The 24,804-nt window shown below is 51.4% G+C and overlaps 4 protein-coding genes across 18 annotated transcripts in view; 2 read left to right on the top strand and 2 right to left on the bottom strand.

Annotated features, from left to right (window-relative positions):
• Positions 1 to 5,896, bottom strand: part of RTKN (rhotekin) — a 15,230-nt gene extending 9,334 nt beyond the window's left edge. For 2 of the 14 annotated variants that reach the window (XM_019623559.1, XM_019623557.1), the window contains exon 1: positions 5,470 to 5,896. In XM_019623559.1, coding sequence (XP_019479104.1) covers positions 5,470 to 5,580 — 111 coding nt within the window. In that variant the 5' untranslated portion in view covers positions 5,581 to 5,896. Of the gene's footprint in view, positions 1 to 274; positions 512 to 3,317; positions 4,092 to 4,113; positions 4,770 to 5,016; positions 5,336 to 5,469 lie in introns of those variants that run through there. The other 12 variants (XM_019623550.1, XM_019623548.1, XM_019623546.1 and 9 more) reach the window with 12 other exon arrangements.
• Positions 5,897 to 14,788: 8,892 nt separating this feature from the next.
• On the top strand, positions 14,789 to 17,603 carry INO80B (INO80 complex subunit B). Its single transcript, XM_019623606.1, has 5 exons — positions 14,789 to 14,933; positions 15,183 to 15,375; positions 15,596 to 15,714; positions 15,885 to 16,054; positions 16,992 to 17,603. The coding sequence occupies exons 1-5, from the start codon at positions 14,876 to 14,878 to the stop codon at positions 17,520 to 17,522; spliced, it is 1,071 nt and encodes a 356-aa protein (XP_019479151.1). The 5' UTR covers positions 14,789 to 14,875; the 3' UTR covers positions 17,523 to 17,603.
• Positions 17,604 to 17,846: 243 nt separating this feature from the next.
• WBP1 (WW domain binding protein 1) lies at positions 17,847 to 20,518 on the top strand. Its single transcript, XM_019623607.1, has 5 exons — positions 17,847 to 18,325; positions 18,658 to 18,756; positions 19,269 to 19,371; positions 19,494 to 19,670; positions 19,844 to 20,518. The coding sequence occupies exons 1-5, from the start codon at positions 18,257 to 18,259 to the stop codon at positions 20,302 to 20,304; spliced, it is 909 nt and encodes a 302-aa protein (XP_019479152.1). The 5' UTR covers positions 17,847 to 18,256; the 3' UTR covers positions 20,305 to 20,518.
• Positions 20,519 to 20,599: 81 nt separating this feature from the next.
• Positions 20,600 to 24,473, bottom strand: MOGS (mannosyl-oligosaccharide glucosidase). Of its 2 annotated transcripts, XM_019623604.1 has the most exons (4): positions 23,965 to 24,473; positions 23,557 to 23,783; positions 22,873 to 23,069; positions 20,683 to 22,637 (listed from the first exon to the last, which is right to left on the bottom strand). In XM_019623604.1, the coding sequence occupies exons 1-4, from the start codon at positions 24,314 to 24,316 to the stop codon at positions 20,894 to 20,896; spliced, it is 2,520 nt and encodes an 839-aa protein (XP_019479149.1). In that variant the 5' UTR covers positions 24,317 to 24,473; the 3' UTR covers positions 20,683 to 20,893. The 2 variants fall into 2 exon arrangements, with proteins under 2 accessions (XP_019479150.1, XP_019479149.1); XM_019623605.1 differs by lacking the exon at positions 23,557 to 23,783 and having other exon boundaries at positions 20,600 to 22,637; positions 23,063 to 23,069; positions 23,965 to 24,467.
• Positions 24,474 to 24,804: the final 331 nt, after the last annotated feature.

The raw sequence follows: 24,804 nt of genomic DNA on the forward strand, positions 1-24,804 counted from the left end.
CACACACACACACACACACACACACACACACACACACACACACACAAGGAAGCCCTCCCAGACTACACAGTTCCCCCCAGCACCGCTATTTCTATCTGTCTGCACCAGGGTCCCACCTCTGCTAAGCTTTCCTGCTTGCCAACCCCCACCCCATTCTGCATCCAGCTTCTACTACAAACACCCCCAAAAGAGTGAGAGCGAGGCAAAGGGGGGACAGATAGGCGTCCTCAAGCCCCCTCCTGGCTGGCCTCTGCGTCCCGGCCCCAGCACTCACAGATCCTTCCCTAGCCCTGGTCATTGCCCGTGCCACGCCAACGCAGGCAGCGCGCGGAGCGCTGGTCCGGGAGCTGCACAGCTCGGGTGCCAGCGCAGCCACCTCTGCCCCCGCCCGCAGCGCTCAGGGCGCAGGTGACGTCAGCTCCCAACTGCCGCGAGAAAGGCTGAGGGGCTCCAGGGTGCTGGCGGTCCCTCTGTGAGTCTGGCCAGGCTAGACTCCAGGCTCCCGGGCTCTGGGCTCCCAGTGGCACCACCGCGGTGCAACGCTACCACTGGGAGCGCCTGAGTCGATCTTTTGTAAAGGGCTTCTGCCCAGGGCTCGGAGCTCGAACTGCAAGGAGGCCCGTGCGCTTACCCTCCAAGGTGACCCCTTGCCCGGGAGCATGGGGGAAGAGGATAGAGTGTAAACTGGAATAATTAAGGCTGCAGAAGTCCCGGGCTAGCCCGGATGAGCCTGACTAGGGGCCCAGACACCCCTGCTACCACCCGCCCACTGCCCTCAGACCCTAAATCCACTCTCCCATGGCATAGAAATCCCAGCTCCAACCCTTTGTACAGAGCATCCCAGGAATCCTGGTGCAGTTTCCGGATCCCTGTGCTTTGCACTCATCTCCTCACCCCAGGGATATCTTCTTGTCACCCCCTCCCCACCCCCCACGCCCACACCCTCTCCCCAAGGAGGCAGCATTTTCACCAGACTATCCAGAGAAAGAGGCCAGAGTTGGCTATCAGCCAACTGACATCCAGTGTCAGGGCCCAAGGGGCTGAAGAAGGATGAGTAATGGGGCACATTAGACCCTCCAGGGACATCTTTTCCTGTCCCTCCTACTCTCTTCTGTCCCTGACTTCCTACTCTGCTTCACCTTCTGTTCCCTTCAGAATCTCTACCAGGGCTAAGTATAAATCCTAGATTAGGAACTTCACTAGCTGTGAGAATTTAATCTCTGTAGCCTCAGTTTGTAAACTGGGGGGAGTATTCTACCTCCTTCACAGCATTGTTTGAGGATTAAGTGGGAAAGTCTAACCTCTACCTGGGCCCAGCACATATTTAAAAACAACCTTTCTCTCACTCCCACCTCCCCTTTACTTGCAGCTTAAGTTGCCTCCTCTAGGAAGTCGTCTTGGATTGACTCTTCCATGACTACCTCTCTTGCCAATCCCTGAAACATCAATGGGTCTCTCTTGGGGAGGAGGGAAGGGTACTGCTGAGCTTTGTGGAGAAAGAACACAGCCTCCTCAGCCCATAGCTGAAGGACAGGTGACAAAAGTGAAATCTAAGGTCCTTCCTCTTCCCCAGAACTTGGGCAGACCTCCCATGAAGAAAAATTACTTGGGAGTGGGGGTGGGGAAGATGCACAATTTAAACATTTCAATACCTACACCAGCTCTGAACAATAAAATCTCCTGCAGTGATGGAAATATTCAGTAGTTATCTAGCACTTGAAATGCGGCTAGAGCAACTAAGAAACTACATTTTTTTATTTTATTTCATTTTAACTAACTAAATTATAAATTAAATAGCCACATGTAACTAATAACATGCACAGTGCTGAAGACCTAGGATGACAAATAGGTTTTATGTCATGTACCAAACAGGACAACGGGTAGTGTCAGAGTCTCAACAGGCTCATTGGGCACCTTTCTGCATATTAGAAAAAGGTGACCCTCTCCAGGCGAACAGATAAGATAAAGGTGCCTCCTCCTGATGCAGCCTAAAAACCAAGCCAGGACTCCTGCCTCTGCCTGGCACCCTTATGAAGAAAACAACCCGCACAATTTATGCCAAGCTTGTGCTGAGAAAGATTCTGAGGCCATATCTGGGCTTGCTGGTAAAGAGTGCCATGAGTGACTAGTAATGTCTACTATGATCAGAGAATTGGGGTTTGGGCTGAGAGGGGAGACACATGTGAAATAAATTGCCATTCTTGATCTAGACTTTCTACCATCCTGCCTCTGACCTCCTCAGCAGAAAACCTCTGCCTGGTCCCGATGGGCATTTCCAAAGCTTCCTTCATCTTCCCCATCTCAGTCAATGACCACACCACCCAGTTGCTTTAGCCACATACCTAGGAATCATCCTGGAGTCCTCTTTGCCTCAACCCTCACATCGAATCCATCAGCAAGCCCAGTCAGATCTACCACAATCATTTGAAATCTACCCACTGCTCGTCTTCACCACAAGCACTTTCATCCACGTCACCAGGTTCACTCCTCTGATGCTGTAACAACCTCCCATCCAGTGGTCTTCTGCTATCTCTCTTGCCAACCCTCTTCTCTCCCACTCCCACCCCCACTGAGCCTTTTAAAACATTAGATGAGTCGTCTTTCTGCTTAAAACCCTTCCATGGGCCGACATCACATTAAGCGTAAAATCTAAGTGCCTCATATGGCCTTTAAGGCCCTGCATCTGTCCCCTGCCCATAAGCTACACCCCAACTATGTTCCAGCCACACTGGAACTGGAACTCATACCCACTCAAGAGTCTTTGAGCTTTCTGTGCCCTGTCTGAAAAGCCTTTCCTTCAATCTTCACATATCTCCAAATTCTTCTGGTCTCAGCTCAACGGTCTCATCACCGAGGCCTTTCCTGACCTCCACATCCAATGCTGCCCTTCCTACCTCTTGTTGATTACATCCCCTGTTTTCATCATAATTTCACTATGTAAGTTTACTTATATGTTTGATGTTTATTGTCTGTGCCCCAGCCAAATGGATCTTTTCTGTCTGGTTCACTGAAGTATCCCATGATCTAGAAGGGAGCTTGGCATATAGTAAGTGTTCAATGAATGTGTTAAGAATAAATGAATAAGCAGCTCCCTGCCATCTCCAGAGCCAGCAAAATCTTTACATGCTGACCCAGAGTCCCCTTCCCCTTCTCTGTGAAGGCCATGCAAGGCATACAGAACCACCTGTCCGTCTCCCCACTTTAAGCAGGCCTACCTTCCCCCTCAGCCCCAGCAGGGATGGGCAGGGCAGAGACTGGGGATGGGATGCATGCATAGATGCACTGGGGTGGGGGTGGGGGGCGCTGCAGGACATTACCTCCAGGCTGAGCGCCATCTGCCGAATGTAGAGCATATTCAGGTCCTCCAGGATGTGCAATCTGTCCTGCATCTCTGTGCCCCCCAGTGCCTCTTCCCTTGTCAGACCCTCCAGACGGAGGGGGCTGGCAGGTACCACGCTGCCTCACAATTCCTCCTCCCACTGCTCCCCTGGTCTTGAAAGAGGTGGGCAGCTCTTGGGCAGAGGGCAGAGGCTGCCCCTGTCCCTCTGCACTCCTGTTAGACCCCTCTGGCTGTTGCAACAAACTTTCCTTGCCTACCACTGTTCCAGGGCCCTGGTGGGAGCCAGGCACGGGAGGAAAGGAAAGCGAGGTGAGGATAAGTGGGGTCCCCGGAGGGGAGGCCAGCTGCAGAAGGGGCTCTGGGCACAGAGTGTCCAGTCTTGCTTTGGTGGCAGCTGTTCTCCCAGCTGTGGAAGAAAAAGGCCCTTTCATTCCGACTCTGGCCCCTCCCCAGCCCCCGCCCACATCCCTGGCCGGGTGGACAGAGAATCTGTGTGCCAGTAGGGCCTGAGGGGCAGGCACAGCTGGAAGGGGGCAGGGAGGGGACGCCTCATGCAGGTTCTACAGAATCCTGGAGTTTGTCAGGAGGTTGGAGCTTTCAGAGAGGAGTTCTGGCTTAGTTTGAGGAAGAAGAGGGATGGAAGTGAGGACTTGGGAGAGTGAGCCCTGGGAGTGGGACAAAGGGGTAAATGCAGCCCAACCCCCAGGGCCACCTCTTCCAACTTGGGAGCCCCATCCAGCCCGCCACCCCATCCCACCCCGGCTTACAATTACCTCGCTTTTCCAGCAGAAGGGAAAAGAGGGAGGGAGAAAGGCAGGGGTGTGCCTGTCTGCTGCTGCCCCCGCTCCCCTCTGCGGGCCCCTTCCCTTCCAGACAGGAAACCAGCCCCGATTCCCAGCCAGCTGCAGTTTTGCCTGCCCGCCCCCACCCCTCCACCCCAGGCCCACGGAGTCACACTCCCCTGGCCGGCCGGGCCTTGCGGCTCCGCCCCGGCTCCTCCGCACTGGCCCGCAAAGGCCCGGCTTATCCCCGGGCGGCCCCAGCTCATAGGCCCCTCCCTCCTGGTCCCGGGGCCAGGCCCCTCATTCTCCCACGCTAGCCCGGGGTGGGGTTGCTTGTGGGAGACCCGACAAAGGCCCTGTCCCCAAAACCCACTAGCTTCTGAGTCAGAGAAGGCCCGGGACACCGGGACACGGGTGTGAAAGGGCCTTTGTTCTGGGCAGGCTGGGGGGGAAAGGGCAAAAGCCAGGCCTGGAATCCCCGCTGGAGAGCGAGTGGGGCGGGAGAAAGGCCCCCTCATTTAACCCTTCCAGGCCCAGCAGGGAAGGAGAGCTGACCTTGGAGACAGCCTCTTAGCTGTCGTCACTTACTCTCTCAGCCCTAGCTCAGGCCCTCTGAAGCCTCGTTAGGGAGTCACAGGTAGGGCTCAGACCTGGGCACCATGAAAAGCGCTGGGCCCGGGGGGGGGGGGGGGGGGGAGATTGTCAGACTAGAGGCTGGACTCCCCTCAATCCCCAGGAAAGGAGTGAGTGTGGCAAATAACACCTAATCATTAAAAGGGACACCACACACACACACACACACACACACACACACACACACACTCACACCATCCCAGCCTTTCAGGGAGAGGCACAGAGGAGCGGTTGGGGAGGACGTCAGCGAAGTGGGCAGACCTGGCCTGGAAGTCGAGACTGTTGGTGGAGGCTGTCCCAGACAGTTGAGACAGGTTGCAAGATGAGGCTGGCGGCCCAGGAAAGGAGCGGGCGCCCAAGCCAAGAGTCCAAGCTGTTGGGTCCCGCCTAGCTGCCTACCGTCCTTTGCGCGGGGATGCCCAGGAGGGGCCTGGCACATTTGGGGAATTGAGCTCATGGCCCCCCTTAAATTGAGTCCAACCGGAGTTTGTCCGGGCAGAGGCAAATCATCCCAACTGGACTAGGGAGTGTCTGGGGTTACACAAATCCGATTAACGTGCAGACTGTCCGCGCCCGACTTTGTAAGTCAACAACCACGGGTTTGGACACAGCCAGCGGCGTCTCCGCCCCCCGGCATGCGCGAGGGCGGGGGAGAGGCGGCCGGGGCCGCAGGAGTCCGGGAGGGGAAGGGAAAGCGTAATGCGGGGCTCTCACCTCCGGCTGGTCGCTGAACAGGCTGAGTCGGAAGCGGCCGCGTTTGAACTCCATCTCCAGGGCGGAGCCCCTAGCCACGGTGACCCGGCTCCGGTGGTTTCGAGTGAACATGCTGGCGGCTGGGCGCGTTTGCCCACCCTGTGCACTCCCCCTGCGCCCGGCTCTGCCTTGTCTCCTCGGCTTCAGTCCCGCGACACCCGCCCGCCCGCCTGCCGGGCTGGGAAGCTCACGCTGCGGAGTTCCCAAACTCCGCCCCCGGAGACGACACCTGGGCCGGGCTGGGCAGGGCACGGCGCACTCCTCGTCCACCCCCGCCAAAAGCCCGGCCTGCAGGACCAGTCCTGGGACGCCAAGCAGTCTTAGTCCGACAGCCAAGGCACCCAACACCTCGCAAGCACTGCGGGAGCGCACTATCCCTTCCGGCCCCGGGCGCCTTACCTGGGCACGGGGCGGGGCCAGAGAAGCCCCGCCCCACCAACCGCCCCCACCTGGCACGCCAGATTCCCTGAGCGCGGAAAATCCCTTGGCCACATGGGTCGCCGCCTGGCACACTTCAGCTCTAGCCTGGCCCCGGGATGGTGCCCAGTCTCACGCCTAAGCAGCTTCTGAAGAGACTATTCCAACTTCTTACAGTCCCAAATGTTCCTTCTTCGTCCCCCTCCCCGGTTAGGCTTGCGCTTCCTGCTATCTGTCCATCTCTAGTGACCAAAATTCGTGGGGCAATGCTTAAGCACGTCTTGGAAACTTGTTCTGTCACTTACTAACTGTGGAGCCCTGGCTGAGTCATTGAACTTTCTGAGTTTCTGTTTTTTCATCTGTTCAATGGGGATACGGTAATTATCTCCACTCCTCGTGTTGCTATGAGGGTTACATATGAGAATGAGCATAAAATGCCCAGCATAGTGCCTGACACAAGACAAGCGGCCCATAAGTGGAACTATGAAGAAAAAGGGGCAAGTGCAGCAAGCACTCGTGTGCCCTTGGATGGGGCACCAGCGACCTCATCTTCCTGGACCCAGATCTCAAGTGCCTTAAGAGGATGAGGATATGGTGGCGTCAATAGTGGCTATCTCCCAGCTGTTTTGCTGGGTGGCTGAAACAGGGTTACCACTCTCTGCTTCTGCAGAAAAAAATGGGGGCCCCTCCTCACCCCCAGAGAGCCTAGTTAGGGAGAAAGAAAAGACATAATTGGCTTGCTGACCACACACGAAGAGTCTCCTGGGGACTTTAGAACTTACTGGAGAGAAATAGAGAGAGAGAGAGAGAGAGAGAGAGAGAGAGAGAGAAGGGCTCCTTCATAGCAGATGGGCTGGAGCCAAAAAAAAAAATGACCAGCCTTTGGCTTTAGACAGCTCAGATTAGCATTGCTCTGATATGGCAAATTACTCAATATTCTTTTAGAGAACCTGACTTAAAATTACTTTAGCAAAAAGGGACATTTATTGGCTTAAGGAACTAAAATGACAAAGGGTCACCTGATGGCTTTGGATGTGGCTTGACCCAGGCATTTAGCGTTGCCAGGGTCCTGTCTCTTCCCATCACCTGGCTCTTCTTTTCTCCATGTTGGCTTCACTCCCCACAGCACAAGATTGTTGCCAAAAATTCTGGGTCTATATCTTTTCGGGCTTAAATTCAGTGGTAAAGAGAGCTGTTTCCTGAAGTTCCTACACATTTGGGATTCACTGTGGGCCATTTGAGATAGTTTATCCCTCCCAAATCAATCTTTGTAGCCAGAGGGGTGGCCAGACTTGAACCAATCACTGGACTAAGGAGGATTCCCTGTGCTCATCAGCCAAGCCTCGGTCACTTGCCCACTCCTGGAGACCAGTTGGACCCCAGTGATCTGGGACGGGTGGGGAGAGATGGTTCCCAAAGACTGTTCCAGGTACAACCACCAGGTAAGAGGATGGATGTTGGACAGGAAAAACAACAAACATCCTCGACTTACAAAAATCTACATGGAAGGGTGTCGGGAAGAATGTTTCAAGCAGGGATGGTTTCAGTGGTGAGATGCCCAGACATAAAAAAGCCTTGCAGAGTCTTTGACATGAATGCAGCAACACTTTATTCAGCAAAGGCAGAGCAGCAGCAGCAAAGGCAGAACTCAGAACCCAGCAGCAGCAGCCAGAACCCAACCCCATTAAGCAGAACTGGGGCTTTTATAACACAATAACAATAATGTCATGGTGCCGGCACACACATGCACACTAAAAGCAACTCACATAAACAAGCTGTTTTCTTGCAGTCCCACCTGGGCCTGGGGGAGTCAGGGCTGCCCATCTCCAAAGCCTGTAAACATTTCCTGGCCCTGAGCGGCCCTATCACCTGGACCCCCACAAAGGGGCATTCTTCTGGTCAGTGAGAAAGGCAGATCAAAAGATTTTATAAAACCCGTGGCCTCTGAGATAAACCTCAAATGATAGGTGAGAGGAAAGAAAGGGAAAGCCATTATTTTTTAATTTCTTCTAATATCTATTGTCACTCCTCCAAACTGTAGGCTCCCCAGGGAAGGACAGACTATCTTGTCCATTGCTTTATGTGCAGTGCCTGGCACATAGGAAGTACTCCATAAACCATCAGTTGATGTAAATCAACAAAGGAGATGCCTAAACAAAGTATGCAGATTTCAGAGTACTTGACCGGGATGAACCAGGATGTTGGATTAAAATAGTGCATTTCAAACATTTGTTTTTTAGCAACACAATGCCTTTTGTTCCCCAAGGGAACTTTTACCTGGAATATGTGAAATGGAGTCAGAGCTGCTGTAATGGAAACAGGGGCTGTGGGCTCATGCCTTGTCCTCTCCACAGGCCCTCAGCTGGCCCACTGCCACCCCTCTCAGTGGAACGGGGACTATGTGGGGTTCGAAAACCCCTGACAAGAGGTGGAGGGTTGGAAGATGTTTGGAAAGGAAGTAGAGCTCAAATCCTGCCTGAGAATTTGTATTCAGTGTGATTGAATATTTTGGGAAAGGAGTGACACAACTAGAGTTACATTTTAGAGATCATAACCTAGCAGCTTTTTGCATAAATCGGTTGGAGGAGGGGTCAGGGAAGCCCGCTGACACTGTTCTCCACTGAGTGTGGAGAAACAAGAGCCAAACTTTCTGTGGATTCATTTTTATACACATATAATTTTTTGAAACACTCCTAATTCTACCACTTAAAACTAACATGAAGTAAAAAATAAGTGAATAAAAGCATGCCTTCCCCACCATCAGAGGAAAAATGCTGAGACAATTTGGTGCCTCACACTGGCTCATGAGAGACAACTGCTGAATTTTCTGGAATCGTCCATTCCAGTGGTTAAACACAGCTTTAATTAAAAATTAAATTACAAAAACTCACAACTAAATACATTTTATTAAAGCAAAGGTGACAGATACTCAAAACTCAGTACGTCCTATTTATTTTACTGTATTTTCCTCTTATCTCTTGAGGTGGTTTATATCTATAGTATCTGTACAGTAGAAATGCTATGTAATGGTGACCTACTGCACCTCTCTTCCCAATTCTGTCTTCAATGATGTCACATTTGAAATTGGCCAGGGTGAGAGTATTTACACAATAGAAATAGGTGAACACTATAAATCAGGGATGTTTTCATCCTGGGGAGCTTTTGTTAAACATTTACCAGCCTGCCACTGGTTTGGTGCATAATCTTTCCAACTTTCTCCTTTGCTTATGTCTGTATCTCTGTCTCCCCAACTATGAAGTAGATATTGGGGAAAGGGGCTGTTGGTCACCCAGTATTCAAATCATCTTTCTATTTCGGCACAGTCCCCTACTGTGGACAATATTAGCAAGTTGAGGCTCTACTCTCTTTCTGGCAGCTGTGGAAGGACATTTATCCTCCCTCCCACTTCTTCGCAGTCAAGGAGTAGCCACTTGGCCTAATCCAAACAACTGGAATGCTCCCAACTTGACTTTAAATCTCAAATTAGTGTAAACAAGACTCAGAGAGAGCTCAGTCATAATCACTGCACCTGCAAACCATGAGGAGTGGGCGGCTGTGCCAACAGGGCAATTCTCACCAGCAGGTTCCTGTGGTGTGACTTTGGTGTGACCTTGGGGTAACCTCAGCTGTGTATTCCTACTGTCTGGCTACCTTTGGTTCCCAGCCCTGACCTAGGGAAAGTACAAGATGACCCCCAATCATTTTGTAGTGTAATGACCCCCAATCATTACCCTCAAAGGATAATGGATACATGTCAAAATGGCATGGAAACCATCTTAAAGAATTGCCCACTCAAAAAATCTGGGACAAATTTGAACAACAAAATAAACAATGATAGTAATGGATTACAAACACTGACTGAAACAGGAATCCATGATAAATAAATATATATGTAGGGCCGGTAGAGTGACCCGTTGGTTAAGAGCTGGCTTGGGTTGCCAGAGGGCCCCGGTTCGGATCCCACATATGAGGGCCAGTGACACTGCCCTCTACAACTAAGATGCTGAACAACAGCTCGACCTGGAGCTGAGCTGCCGTGAGTACAGCAGGTGAGTTGCCATGGGCTACCGTGTGTAGCCAGCAGCCAGCGTGAACGGCCAGCAGCTGCTATGAGCGGCCGTCCAGAAGTCGGCGACTGATCTGCTTTGCCCGAGAAGAGTGCAATGATGGTGCCAACTTGGGCCAGTGGAGCAACGTCCTTCAAACTAGACTGAAGAACAAAAGGACAGCAACTTATCTGTTCCCCTTCCCCAATTCTCCAGCGCTGTTCCCATCCCCCAATTCCCCAATAAAAATCTTTAAAAAAAAAAAATATATATATATATATGTAAATGAATATAAGAAGAGAAAGCTCTTCTTCACAGTAGAATGCCAACCAATACATGTAGATGGAATGGAAGTAGAAATATTATTATACCATTTGGCAATTATTACAGTAGAGTTGATTTATACAATATTCATCAATGGATAATAAGCCTGGTGGGTGGAGGTTTGACAGGGAATAAGATATTAGTTTCAGAGTATTTTCCCAGAAAATACTCATTAATTACAAAAGTGAAAATGGTGACTTTACAGTGAAGAAAACTGGCAGACACCACCTTGACCAGGTGATCAAGCTTAGCATCATCAATGGTGGGATAGGCTGACATCACGTGCCTCCTGATGTGATACACTGAGAAGAACGCACCGTAATCTTTTTGAGAAGAACACTCCTACCAAGAATTTATGAGTCTAGACATGAGGAAACACCAGACAGATCCAGGATGAGGGACAAATTACAGAATTACAGGCCCATGCTCTCTAAAACTGTCGAGGTCACATAAGATAGGGAAGGTGCAAGGAAATATTCCAGATTAAAGCAGATCAAAGAGACATGATAGCAAATGGAATTCATGATCCTGGATTTGGATCCTGGGCTAGAAATGAAAAAGCGACATAGGGCATTTGGTGAAATTTGAATGGGGTCCGTGGATTGGACAGTAGTGTTGTATCAATGTTAATTTCCTGATTGGGAGAGTTAAACAAAGGTTATAGAACAGTGTAGTTGTTTTGAGGAAATACACAATGAGATAGTTAGAGGTGAAATGGTATGTTTGCAACTAGATTTCAGATTAATTAGAAAAGGAATAATAATAATATGGTGGGGAACAAAATGGTAAATGTTAACAATTGAATCTATTTAAGGAGATAAGGAAGTTCTTTGTACTCTTCTTGCAACTTTTCTTAAGTTTGAAATTATTTCAAAATAAGTTATATTTAAAAAATAAGGCCAAGAATTCTTCCAGAAGGACAAAGTTCTTCCTTTCAGCTTACAAAAATGTTCAAACCTTTCCCACTCTAAACAAAGCAAAACTAAAAACAAAACAGTTGTTGTTGCCACTTCCTCCCTGCTGGGTATCAGGATGTTGAGGAAACACCACTGGGCCCAGTGTGAGGAAGCCTCTGTTTGAGGCTGGCTCTGCCACTCCCTGACTATGTGATTTTGACTAAATCATTTAACTTCTCTGAGCCTCAGTTTCCTCATGAGAGAACAACAACATCTCCCTTATGGAACTGCCATGGGGATCAAGGGAGAGAAGGGATATGAAAGCAAGTTATAAACTCTAATACCAACAGCAGGTGATCCCTCTCTTGAACTCCTGGTGATAGAGGACTATTGCCTCCACACCCTGCTAGAATGCATCCTCTTCTTGGAGCTCAGCCCGCCCTTTGCAGGACTGTACATTGCTGATCATAGTGTTCGTCTGCTGATACTCTCTGCCCTTGCATGCCTTTCTTGCCTCTCGACCTTTTCTCAACCTAGCCTGGCCCTTCTGCCTGCCTGCCCAGGACAGGTGCCCACTCAGAACTGTTCCTGGTCTTTTCCTCTTCATCTACTTGCTCATTCTGGAATGTTTCACCTGTTCTTGTCCCTTTAGGGACCTCCATTATTATGTTGATGACACCCTCACTCACACCTTCTGCATTGGTTTCTCCTCTCATTATTTCATCTTCATATGGGCATTCCCATAGGCACTTCACATTCACCTTAAGCAACACTAAATGATTCTCTTCTTACTTGCTTCTTTATCTATGTTCTCTTTATTTAAAACACCTTGTTTCCTCTAAATACTTGGGCTAGAAATGTAGAGGTCCTTTATCATTGTTGCTGTTGCTTGCTTATTGAACATGTACTATGTGCCAGATACTACCCTAGATACTGCATTCTTGATTTGCTTTAATCCTCGAAAGAGCCCTATGAAGTAGATCCTACTTTATTCCATCTCACAAAGCTGAAACTTGAGGTTCAGAGAGCTTAAATAACTTTGAGCTCAAGGTTACATAGCTAATAAATGGTTGTCGACAGTAAGAAATGTCTAAACCTGTAGAGAATTTTTATGAGTTTATTTGAGCCAAACTGACGACAATGGTCAGGAAGCAAAATCTCAACGGATTGAGAAAATGCTCTGGAGAATGGTAGCTTTGCAGCTTATTTAAAACATTAGAAGACTTAAAGGAGGAGACGTAAGGAGGGTTACATGAAATCTATTGGTGGTAGATTAGTGGGGTGGAAGACAGCAAAGCGGGGACATCTCTGAGACTGGATAGAAAGTAAAATGGAGAGACACGTACTTCTTTTACCGTAGTGGGTACAGTATAGTTAATAGCATTTTACAACACTTAGAGATGGTATGTGGGGAACAAGATAACAATGAGGGGTTCTGTGGTCTCCTGCTCTGATGCAGTGGGTTGTGCTCTGAGGGGTCTGGGAAAGCGAAGTATTATGACATTTCAAAGTTATGTTATCTTAGATGCAAAAAAGACAATAGACAGGCTCACTTAAGGTAAAAATAGACTTTGTCAAGGAAGCTACAGGCCTAGGACATGACTACCCGCTATGACTTGCTTTTAGTTAGGAATTTTTCTGTTCAGACCATCCTACATGGTTACTTTTGGTCTCTGAATTTGTAAGACCCTCCATGCAGGCCTCCCCTGAGCTTGTCAGGTATAGTATGTGGTCCCTTTTTAATCTACATGGTAGAACTGGAATTTGATAATAGGCTTGTGTGACTCCAAAGTCCCTTCTCTTAATCTGAATCACTATACTACATTGATTTCTTCCTGACTGAATTCCCATATAAAATTGCTCATTGATTCCTTTTAATTTTTTCAGTGAAATATCTCTTGAATCAGTTCTTTCTTTTTTCACTGTTACTATCTTGTTCAGGTACATACTTCATACATATTTAAATATATGAATATAGATAGTGCTTTTTTTGGTAATTATAAATGTGATATATACTGGATGTAAGAAAATTCATTACAGCTCCAGACAGTGAAAATTCCCCAACCCCAACTTCTAAAGATAACCACCATTAATGGTAAGTATACATTCCTCAATTTTTTTTCTATGTACATAGTAGCATATCATGCTTTTTTTTTTAGCATATCATGCTTTTAAAAATGGAATCACATCATCTTGAAACTTGCTTTTCTCATTTCACATATCAGCATATACAGATCTACCTTGTTCTTGTTCTGTTTTTTGTTTTGTTTTTTTCTTTTTTGAATTAGGTAAAAAAAAAAATACAGGTTTTATACAAAGTTCAATAGGCACAAAAGGGTATTTTATGAAAAACAAGTCTCCCTTCATCCTTGTACCCCAGCAACCCATCAGAATTGCTGTCACCAGTTTCATTCTTTTCTTTTTTTTTTTTTTAAAGATTTTATTGGGGAATTGGGGGAGGGAAACAGTGTTGGGGAATTGGGGAAGGGGACCAGCCAAGTTGTTGTTCTTCAGTCTTTGTTGTGGAGGGCGCCAGTCGCCATCTGGCTTCCCAGCGGCAGCTTGTGGCCTCTAAGATCGTTGTGTTCAATCTTAGTTGCAGGTGGGCGTAGCCACCATCCGATGCAAGAGTCGAACCAGCAGCCTTGTTGTTAAGAGTGCATGCTCTATCCACTGAGCCACCGGGTGGCAGCCCAGCTCAAGGTGCTGAGTTCAGTCTTAGTTGTGGGTGAGCGTAGCCCACCATCGAACAGGCAATCTTGTTGTTACACCAGCTGAGCCATCCTGCCACCTGTTGGCAGTTCAGCAACAGCTCAGCTTGGGCACCGCGTCACTGGCCCATGTGGAAATCGAACCAACGGCCCTGTTGCTCAGAGCTCACGCTCTTAAGCCAACTCTTAACCAACTGAGCCACTCGGCCAGCCCTGTCACCAGTTTCTTGAGTAGCCTTCTGGGGCCTCACTCTTTTAATAGCAGTATAGCTTCCCATTGTATGGATATATCAAATCCATATACCATATTATTTTGGTGTTTCATTAGAGGGACACCAAGATTGTTTCCAATGCTACTATCCACTCAGGTCTAAATACCACGTCAATCTTATCAAGTATTTATCACTCTTTTGTTAGCAACATGGTGTTCCATACTGTACCCATAACTCATTTATCTATTTCTCTACTTAAGAGAATTTAGGCTTAAACACCATTTGCCCTGCTCCTAGGGCACTTGTGTTGTTAAGCATTTCTGCCATTTTGCCGGCAATACAGTTTCTTACGTACTCCTCAACCAAACTGTGAGCTCTTCAAAGGCAGAGTAAAGTGCTCATATTCATCTTTGTATCCTCCTAATCTAGCCCCGAATTTGGTCCGGAGTATATGCTCACCACGCTTGAATATAATAATAATTGAATCACCCGCGCTAAGTGTAGAAAAACGGAACGAGGGGAAAGCCCTTTGACTGCTCTCATTCTCAGAAGGCCCGGAACTTTTGTTGGGAGTGTCGTTGTTTCTCAGGGAGGATTTTTTTTTTTTTTTTTTTTAGCCGCAAAGGGTGCCCCGCACAAGCATGGTTGCTACGAGCCGGAAGTAGCTTTTTATTTTGCTGGAGTTAGCTCTTCCGCGGGGCGGAAAAGGCATGTCTGGCTGTGTCCGGACCATTTCCAGCCTCCTTTCCTAGCAGGACCCCATGAGTAAGCTGTGGCGACGCGGGAGCACTTCTGGGGCTATGGAGGCCCCTGAGCCAGGTAAGCGCCGGTCGATAAAGCATCTTAAACCTTCGCAAAAAGAAAAAAGAAAAAGAAAAAAGGAGTCCCTTTTTTGCTCCTCCGAGCTTCCAGGGTTCTTCGCCACAGGTGGGAGGAGATAGGTGGAGCTGTTGTTTTGGTAACAGCGAGCGCCGCGGGAAGAGTGGGACCTCTTAGGGGTATTGGGTTCTTCAGCGCTCTCACTACCCCTCTTCTGCTGTAAACCGTTGACAGACTCTCCTTCCGCAGGGGAAGCGCTGGAGTTGAGTCTGGCAGGAGTCCACGGCCACGGAGTGCACAAGAAAAAGCACAAGAAGCACAAGAAGAAACACAAGAAGAAACACCACCAGGAAGAGGAGGCTGGACCCACGCAGCCATCCCCTGCCAAGCCCCAGCTCAAACTCAAAATTAAGCTGGGTGGGCAGGTCCTGGGCACCAAGAGGTGAGGCTAAGAGAGGCAAGGTTTTATACTTGGGGAACTTTAGGAACAGGCAAGATAGAAGGGGAAGTTGGCTGGGCTTTCCAGACGACAGAATGGACACTGTGACTACAGGGCCCAGGTTAAGGCAGCAAGAACCCTAAAGGATGTGGGGAAGGCTGGATGTCGCTACTGAACAGGAGGGCACTTGCTCAGCTTACAGAGTGGTGTTGCTTCTCTGCAGTGTTCCTACCTTCACTGTGATCCCTGAGGGGCCTCGCTCACCCTCTCCCCTTATGGTTGTGGACAATGAAGAGGAACCTATGGAAGGAGTCCCCCTTGAGCAGTACCGTGCCTGGCTGGGTGAGAAGGATCTGGAGGTGGGGAAACTGGGTTTCTCATTATACCTGGTTAAGGGGAGAGGGTTGGTTCTAAGGAAGGTGAGAGTTTTGAGTGTCTCAGTATTAACTTAGCCAAATTAGGGTGCCCCATCTGAACAATTCTACTTTTATCTCTCCAACTTTCCTTTCCAGATGAAGACAGTAATTTGTCCCCCTCCCCACTTCGCGACCTGTCAGGGGACTTAGGGGGTCAGGAGGAAGAGGAGGAACAGAGGTGGCTGGATGCCCTGGAGAAGGGGGAGCTGGATGACAATGGAGATCTCAAGAAGGAGATCAATGAAAGGCTGCTCACTGCTCGACAGGTAAGTTGATTCATTTTTTATTCAGTTACCAAATATATAGAGAGAACTTTCCATGTCCCAAGAACTTTGCTTGGCAATGGGAAATCAGCAGTGCAGAAAAGGCAAGGTTTCCGTTCTCATGGAGCTGGTATTCGTGTGTGTATGTTGGGAGGTAAATATGTAAATAAATTTCAAAAGCTGTTAGATTTATAACAAAAATAGGGTGATGAAACAAAGTGGTGGAAAAGAAACATTAAATAGGGAGGGATGACCTCTCTGAAGAGATAACATTTCTGCTACCAGAGGGGCTTTTCAGGCAGAGAGACCAACAGGCACAAAGGCCCTGAGAGTACAACTGCTTAGCAGTGGTCAAGGAGAATAAGTGATTAAGACAGAAGGACTGTAAGCAGAGAAGTGATATATTTGATTTACATTTCAGTAGATTACTTTGGCTTCTTAGGGGGGATAAGGGATAGAAGCCAGGAAACCAGCTAGGAAGCTGTTGAAATAGTCATTGAGAGATGGTGGTGCCTTGAACCAAGGTGAAGTTGTTGGAGAAAATCAGATGGATATATTTTAGAAGTACACATTTATTGGGAGCAGGGAAGAGGAATCAAGGGTAACCTTGAGTTTTTGGCCTGAGCAGAAATCCAGTTGATGCTATCCATTGAGATAAAAAGATATAAAACAACAGTCACCCACCTACCCCTGCCCCGCCATGTGGTGCAGAGTTTTGGTACACAGGGCAGGCAGGTAACATTATTAGTACTTTTCCTCTTGAGTGTCAAGGATCTAAAGCTGCAAGTGTGGAGACCTGGGAGGAGGCAGTATTAAGGGCTCCTGGAGAGGGTGCTCAAGGCTCTTAAGACCCTGCTTTCCACGTGCCTTCTTCCCTCTTCCTCTTTCCTGTGCACCTCACCTCTCCATTTTTTGACACCGTCCATTTGTCTCTCCCCAGCGAGCTCTGCTTCAAAAGGCACAGAGTCAGCCTTCCCCGATGTTGCCGCTGCCTGTGGCTGGAGAGTGCCCGGCCCCCGTCCTCACCGAGGAGATGCTGCTGAAGCGTGAGGAGCGGGCCCGTAAGAGGCGACTGCAGGCGGCGCGGCGCGCGGAGGAGCACAAGAACCAGACAATTGAGCGCCTCACCAAGACTGCGGCCCCCAGTGGGAGGGGAGGCCGAGGGGCTGCGCGGGGCGAGCGGCGTGGAGGGCGGGCTGCGGCCCCGGCCCCCATGGTGCGCTACAGCAGTGGGGCCCAGGGTTCAACACTTTCCTTCCCACCTGGCGTCCCCACCCCCGCGCCGGTGGCTCAGCGGCTATCCCCATCAGGCCCTCCTCCACGATGCTCCGTCCCTGGCTGCCCGCATCCACGTCGCTATGCCTGCTCCCGCACGGGTCAGGCACTCTGCAGCCTTCAGTGCTACCGCATCAACCTGCAGATGCGGCTGGGGGGGCCCGAGGGACCCGGATCCCCCCTTTTGGCTACTTAAGCCCCTAAGCCAGACTTCCTCCTCTCCCCTGCCCAGATTCAGTGTCTTCCCCACCTTATTAAATTTCATCCAGTGCCTTGACTTGTACAGAATTGGGGGAACGGGGCATGGGAGGCCAATTCCTGGTACACACATCTTGCCCTCATTGGAGCTTGCATCGACGCCTGGGAAACGTCCACCAGGCCGCAGGAAGACGAGCCACTTGTGCCCAGACTCAGGCTGATTTGGGGGTCCTAGCCTCTTCCAGCGGCATTAACTAGCGTGGTCAGGCTTTTGGCGTCATCCTGAAAACAGGGCTCAAGCCAATCAGCGGAAACTTTGCTCTTCTGCTTGGCCGTTCATTGGTTGACAACGCGAAGCCTGTTCTGTTGTCCTTATTGGCTATTGTCGCTGTCCGTCAGGGCCGTGGGTCGAACCTTACCCATTCTTTGTCTGGGAGAGCTCTTGTTGTCTGGGAGAGTGGTGGAGGCGCTGCTGTGGATTGGTCACCGGGAGAAGCCTCCGATCCGCTCCTATTGGCCCGTCTCCCGGAGGGCGATGCTGATTGGTAGGACAGAGCAACCTGGGTCCTAGTTGGCAGTGCTCTCACCGGATGGGAGCTCCGACCGTGGAGTGATGGTGGCGGCAGTGAAGATGGGCCGGGCAGGGACTATGGCGGTGGCGGCCGAGATGGCAGGGGCGGGGTGGCTGGCAGTGGAGGAGGTTGTGGCCTTCAAGGGGCTGTAGGTGGAGGCATGGCTCAGGCCAGCAGCGGGAACAGCAGCGAGGAGGCCTGGGGGGCACTTCGGGTGCCGCAACAGCAGGTATCCCAACAGCTCCCAAAGCCTATCGCGACAGCCATTTAATTCCCTTTCCCCCTTCCTGTCCCTTCCTTTTGGGGTAGGGGGTGGGGGAGGAGCTCACGGGACTAAAGGTACTGTGAAGTTCCTAAATTTGCCCATTCCACTCTTTCTCTAAACTTTGTAACATAGATGCTGTTGACTTTGCCTGAAGCCTCATAGACTTATGCCATGGCTGCGGTGGGAGCTTGCAGTGGCTTTCCAGTGACCAGAGGCATAGTGAGGCCCCAGGGAGGCTCCCTCTGTCTTGCATCAGTTATTTGTGATGTTTTTCTGTGTGCCTATTGTCACAACAGAATCCAGCAGCGTCTTCTCCTGAGGGAGCAATTTGGAGAGCTGGAATCCAGACTCGCGCCCTGGATGCCATCCTTTATCATCCACAGCAATCCCATCTGGTTAGGAGCACTGCTCTGGGTCTCAACACTGCCTGTCCTCTACCCTGGGAAGTCTGAGACCCGGGGGTGAAAAGCCACGTTGGGAATGGGGAGTGGCAAACCTTGGGGGACGGTGAACGCCTCTTAGCTTTGGAAATTACTTTAAACCCCTTACCCATTGTCTAAGACTTTGAGATATCTCAGACTGCCCTCTGGCTTCTGCCAAAACATTCCATTAACAGAAAACACTTTGGCGGCCAGCCTATACACAGAGCTGAAATCTGCCTCTGTATGTCCACACTTTCATCTTGTTCTCTAGGCTGATTTTTGTTATTACAAATCATCTTCCATGTTGACACCCCTTCAGATATTTGAACACTTCTCTCAGCATTAGTCTTCCCTTTCCCTATAGATCTGAGCTAAAATTGGTTCACAGGGTGGGGTTGTGTATGTGCATGCAGGGGGTGGGGATGGGGGTGGACAGTGCCTTGGGCTGGAATAGGACCTGGTTCTAAGTGCCTCCTTGCTCCCAGCTTCGAGAGCTGTGCCCAGGAGTGAACAACCAGCCCTACCTCTGTGAGAGTGGTCACTGCTGTGGGGAGACTGGCTGCTGCACCTACTACTATGAGCTTTGGTGTGAGTCTCCAAGGGGGCTAGTCTCAGGTCCTTCTACCCACCCTCCCTTGTACCTCAGAATTCCAGCTTCCAAGGACCCTTCCCTGCATGGAAGTATCTAATACCCTCCTCATCCCCTGCAGGGTTCTGGCTTCTCTGGACTGTCCTCATCCTTTTTAGCTGCTGTTGCGCCTTCCGCCACCGACGAGCTAAACTCCGGCTGCAGCAACAGCAGCGGCAGCGTGAGATCAACTTGTTGGCCTACCATGGGGCATGCCATGGCCCTGGCCCTGTCCCTACCGGTTCACTGCTTGACCTTCGTGAGTGACTTGAGGCTCTGGGCTCACTACAAGGGGCCCCTCCCACACCAGGACCCTGAATCATCCCCACATTCCCTTTTCAGACATTTCAAAGCACACTTTTTCCTAATAGGAAAGAGACCACCATCTCACCACTGGTTGCCTTCAACCAACCATGCCATTCTTTCCTGCAGGCCTCCTCAGCGCCTTCAAACCCCCAGCCTATGAGGATGTGGTTCACCACCCGGGCACACCGCCGCCTCCTTACACTGCAGCCCCAGGCTGTGCCTTGACTGCTTCCAGGGAATGCTCCTGCTGCTCCTCTGCTTCTAGCTGCCCTGCCCACTGCGAGGGAACAAATGTGGAAGGTGTTTCCTCCCACCAGAGTGACTCCCCTCATCAGGAGGGTGAGCTTGGGGCAGTGGTGAGCCCTGCCCCCACAGCCCCCTCTGGCCGCTATCGCCGCCTAACGGGTGACTCTGGTATCGAGCTCTGCCCTTGTCCTGACTCCAGCGAGGGCGAGCCAGTCAAGGAGGCTAGGGTTGGTGCCACTCAGCCAGATCTGAGGGACCTCTCCCCTTGTGCGCTGCCCCTAGATCCCACACCCTATGTTTATCCTGTGGGGCTGGCTTCCAGTGAAGGGGATATACCATAAAGTTTTGGGAGGGGTGGGTGGGTTACTCGTCCACCAAAAAGAGCCCTGATCCCAACTCCTTGAGTTTTCCTCTCCCTCTGCCCTCCTGGATTCTGCTTGGAAGGGCTGGAGTCTTAGAGAGGGGCAGTGTTTGGGGGGACTGTGCTAGCCCTACCCCCCATGACATACACAGGAGACTCTGATCTCATTAAAGAGATGTGAACCAGCTCTTGTGGACTTGGGTGGACTAGTTCTCAACTCACTACATTGCACTTGACCTGACTGGATTTGGAGGGGGCAGGTAATGGCCACTGTTTGCACCATCTCTGAAGGACAGCAGGCAGTCCTAAGGTCTGGATTGAGCTAAGATCTCTCTTAGAGAGGCAAAGCTGGCAAAAGAGAGTTTGGCATGATTTTCCAATTTATTTAGAAAAATAAGACTCTGGATTCACATTCACCCCAGGTCTGTGTGGTATGACATAAGGAGACACCTGAGATGAGCTGAGGAGGGTTTGAAGCACTGGTATTTGAGGGATGGGGGCAGAAGCTAGAGACCTTGTCTCTAGTCCAGAGTGGCACAAGGGGCCTGACTCCCTCCCACACTCCCCTTTTAGTAGTCTTCAGCCATGGCCAGTAGGACAAGGCTGGTCCAACCTTGGAAAGGGCGGCAGCCCATGCCCCTCCCGTCCTGGTCACTGTATTGCTCCCATAGGAAACCTGTGGCCTGGTACTGTTGCCACACATTGCCCACCACATTGGCACGTAGCTCACTGTGGAGCTTGGCAGCCCGGGCCTGATGGGGACCCTCCAGATGCCCATAGTGGTGGAGAGCCCCCAAAGCCAGGTAGTTGACATTGAGCCACACAGCACCCCGCCAGTAGGGAGGATCATGCTCTGAATTGCGCTGGCCATAAAAGGAGCTGGAGGCTGCAAGGGAGCGCAAACCAAAGGGGCTCCAGAGATGGCGACTGTCAGCTAGAACATCCAGTAGGGGCCCAAGGCGGGAGGAGTGGGGGTCCAGCAGCTGCAGCAACAAGGGAAAAAGACTGATGTAGCCCAAGGCATCCACGTATTGCAAGCGAGGGTGGGGCCGGCCCACCACCCGCACCAGGCCCTGAGGGGGCCGAGGCTTTAGCTGCACAGCTTTTGTGTGGTTCCCAAAGTCTGCAAAGACTCCTAGCTCTGGAGCCCAGTGTAGCTCATCCAGGATCTTCTCTGCCCCAAGTGAGGCAGCCAGTGGGCCCAGCTCCGCAGCTGCCTCAGCCTCTCCCAGCTGCTCTGCTAGCCGCACCAGCACACGAGCACCCAGTGCTACCCAGCACCACAGGTCCAGGTGCCTCTCAGTGGCTGAAGGGTGTGAAGCCCGGGGATAGTCGTCTAGTCCAGAAGGCAGCGTCTTGGGGTTCAATAGGGTTGGCAAGGCTGGGTCCCTGCCCCGCCAGCGGTAAGATAGCGGTACTGGCCCTGCCTGGCTCTGATGGAGCCAGGAGAACCAGGCGTACAGACGGGGAAAGGCCCTGCGGAGGAAGGCTAAGTCGGCAGGATCACCACCTTCTAGCATGTGGGCAACAGACAAAAGTAGGGTGGGGGGGTTGGCGTGGGCTGCCCGTTGCACCAGGAATTCTGGGGGTACCCGTGCTCGAGCCTCATCCCCAAGCACCTGTTCCCGCCCAATCCAGCCATCAGCATTAAGCAGCCCTAGCCAGTGGCCTAGGGCTTCTCGGGTGAGGCGGGGATCCCACCGCTGGACCACCAGCTGGTGGAAGCCTTCGTCCCAAAGGAAGCCTCGTGGGAAGAATGACCGGGAGGGCACAGCTGTGAAAAGAGGGACAGGTGGAAAAAGGGCTGGGGCCACCTTCTGCTCAGACCCCTCAACCTTCATGTCTGGCAACACCAGACCCTGTCCATAGAAGTAGCCAATCCCACCAAGGAGGCCGCTGAGGGCAGCCCGACCCAAAGCCTGCTCCCCAGGGCTCAGGCCCTTCTCTTGCAGCCGGAAGGTCTTCTCAAAGCGCTCTCTAAAGGCTTCAGTATGGGTCTCCAGGGCCTGGGTCAGAAGGCTGCCTGCCAACTGCCCCAGAGCTTGGTTTCTTCCTGCCCGGGCACTGCCTGATTCAAACACCAGCTCCATGGAAAAGGGGACTTTCAGTGTCACCTGTTGTATCAAGAATTGCCCTTGTCCCTGTCCTTGCCCACTTGGGCCTCTGTCCTCCCACTTCAGAGATCCTGGCAAGCCAAGGTAGCGTTCAGGGGAGGCCCCTGGGGACCGATGCTGAAACCAGCTATTTAGGCGACTCTTCACCATCTCTGTCAGCAAGGGAAGTCCTGGGTTGGAGGACCAGAAGACATTGTAGCTTGAAAGAAAAAAGATAAATGGGAAGTATTATTAAGGAAGTAGAGGGGATTACAAAGAGATATATGAGGTCGTCAGCAGTCAGGATGGGAGGGTCTTGGCAATGCAGGGGACATGGAGCCTCGTAAGAAGGGAAATAACTGGTGGAAAGGGTAGAGTGGGGGAGACAGAAATAAGGCTAAGTCAGCCTCCATGCCACACACCTACCAACCACCCCACACTCTTCCCCCAGTTACCTGCCATACTTGGGTACAGTATCCCCTGGATTGGTTGGTGGCAGAAGTGTAAAACGGAAGTCACCAAGTTCACTAGTGTGCCCACTGATGAACTTCAACTGCCCCTTAGCCCCAACCTCTGGCACTAGGACTTCCTTGCCATCTGTCACCACATAGAAGAACAGAGACACCAAAGGGAGGGCAGAGGTACCTGAGGCCTGGATAACCAAAGAGGACAGAAAAACAGCATTAGATTGGCATTCTTGAGAATCAGACTTAGCAAGGGAAAAGGGCACCAGGTAGGAGCACCATGAGAAACATACATCTGGCAGTGTTGAGGGTCACTGAGAGTAAACGCCCAGTGGCATGACATAAAGAGCCTCGCACAGGGTTCTCTGGGAAATAAAGAGTACTGTGCCCCATATTATGCTAAGAATGCTACATATTATTTCCCTTAATTTTTACAATCCTGCTGAGTTAGCTGCTAGTTTTATCTCCATTTTACAGAAAAGGAAACCAAGACTTAGAGATAGTATAGAAATGGTTTTACCCGCAAGTGTTTAAGGCAGGTAGCCAGATTCAATCTAGGGAGCCGACTCCAAGTCCCTGCCGGTACCCCTCCCCCACCTTCACACTGCATTTGCTAGCAGCAAAGGAAGGGTGGAGGGAGTCTGGGCTGGGGGAAGGGTGTTTGGAGGCCCTGACCTGAGGCTCTACAGTCACTCTCCAGCTCCAGTCCCCTCCGTGCTGACCCCCAGGTCTCTTGACGAATTCAGTGGTGAGCCTTAAGGCCCCATCCTGGATGTGTTGCCGCCCGAAGGAAAGACCGTCGTGGAACTCCCAGCCATAGGGACCCACGCCGTCCCCCTGCTCACACGTGTGCCTGAGCTTAGGGATCCCTGGGGTGGCGCCTTGTTGCGCCCACATCAGTCCTGGGGGTAGAATGGCCACGTAAGTCAAAGAGCAGGGGTCCTGTCCCTCTGAGTCTCCGAGAATTTCAGGGTCTTCCCTCTTCATAATTCTCCTGATCCACTCCTCCCCATTCTTGCTCTGGCGTGAAGCTGGGACGCCTAGATTAAGAGTGTGCCTGCCTGCCCGCCGGGGCCCTGTTACCGGTGAGGAGGGGCTGTGGGCTTCGGGTTTTCATGCCGAAATAGACGTGAGGGCGGTAGGTGCCCCAGAAGAGGTCCGGAGCCACGGTGGGGCTGGAAGAGTCTGAAGGCAACGCCGGGGGCGCGGAGTGCAGCGTGACCGCCCGCCGCGCACGGTACCAGGCCAGCAGCCAGCTTCCCGACAGGCTCAGGGTCAGAAGCAGGACCACGATGGCCAGAACTGCTCCCCGGACCGTGCCACGGGCCACGCCGACCGGGCTGTTCCGACGCGCGGGGCCGCCCCGAGCCGCCCCCACAGACGTCCGCACTCCATCTGCCGGCGCTCCCCGGCGCCGCCTCTCGCCCCGAGCCATCCCGGCACGGAGGTCGGCGTCGCAGGAGCTCCGGGAGGCGGCAAGGGAGGCCGGGTCCTGTCTCGCCTCCCCGGCTCTAGCGCAGTGCCTGGGCTGCCGCTGATCAATCAGCCACACCAGCCCGCCCGGGCCTCCAGCTCCGCTTCCGCCTCCCGCCGGAAGTCCCGCCCCGCTAGTCAGGTTAAGAACCCGAGCCCGGAACCATGGTCGTCCACGTGGCATAGGGCTAGTCGCCCAGGTCGGCTTCCTGGGCCATTGTTTGTTTGGTGTCTTCACGGGGTTCACAGGCTAGTAGGAAAAAAACCACCCACTGATCTCACATTGGGCTCTTCTAAATATATTTTAAAACATATGTATTATGTATATACCTGAGATACTACCCTGAGTGTTTTATTTTATTTTATTTTTTTTTAAGATTTTATTGGGGAACTGGGGAAGGGGAACAGTGTTGGGGAATTAGGGAAGGAGAACAGCCAAGTTGTTGTCCT

The sequence above is a fragment of the Hipposideros armiger genome, unplaced genomic scaffold (assembly GCF_001890085.2).
Source record: "Hipposideros armiger isolate ML-2016 unplaced genomic scaffold, ASM189008v1 scaffold_553, whole genome shotgun sequence".
In the NCBI taxonomy this organism is placed as follows: domain Eukaryota; kingdom Metazoa; phylum Chordata; class Mammalia; order Chiroptera; family Hipposideridae; genus Hipposideros; species Hipposideros armiger.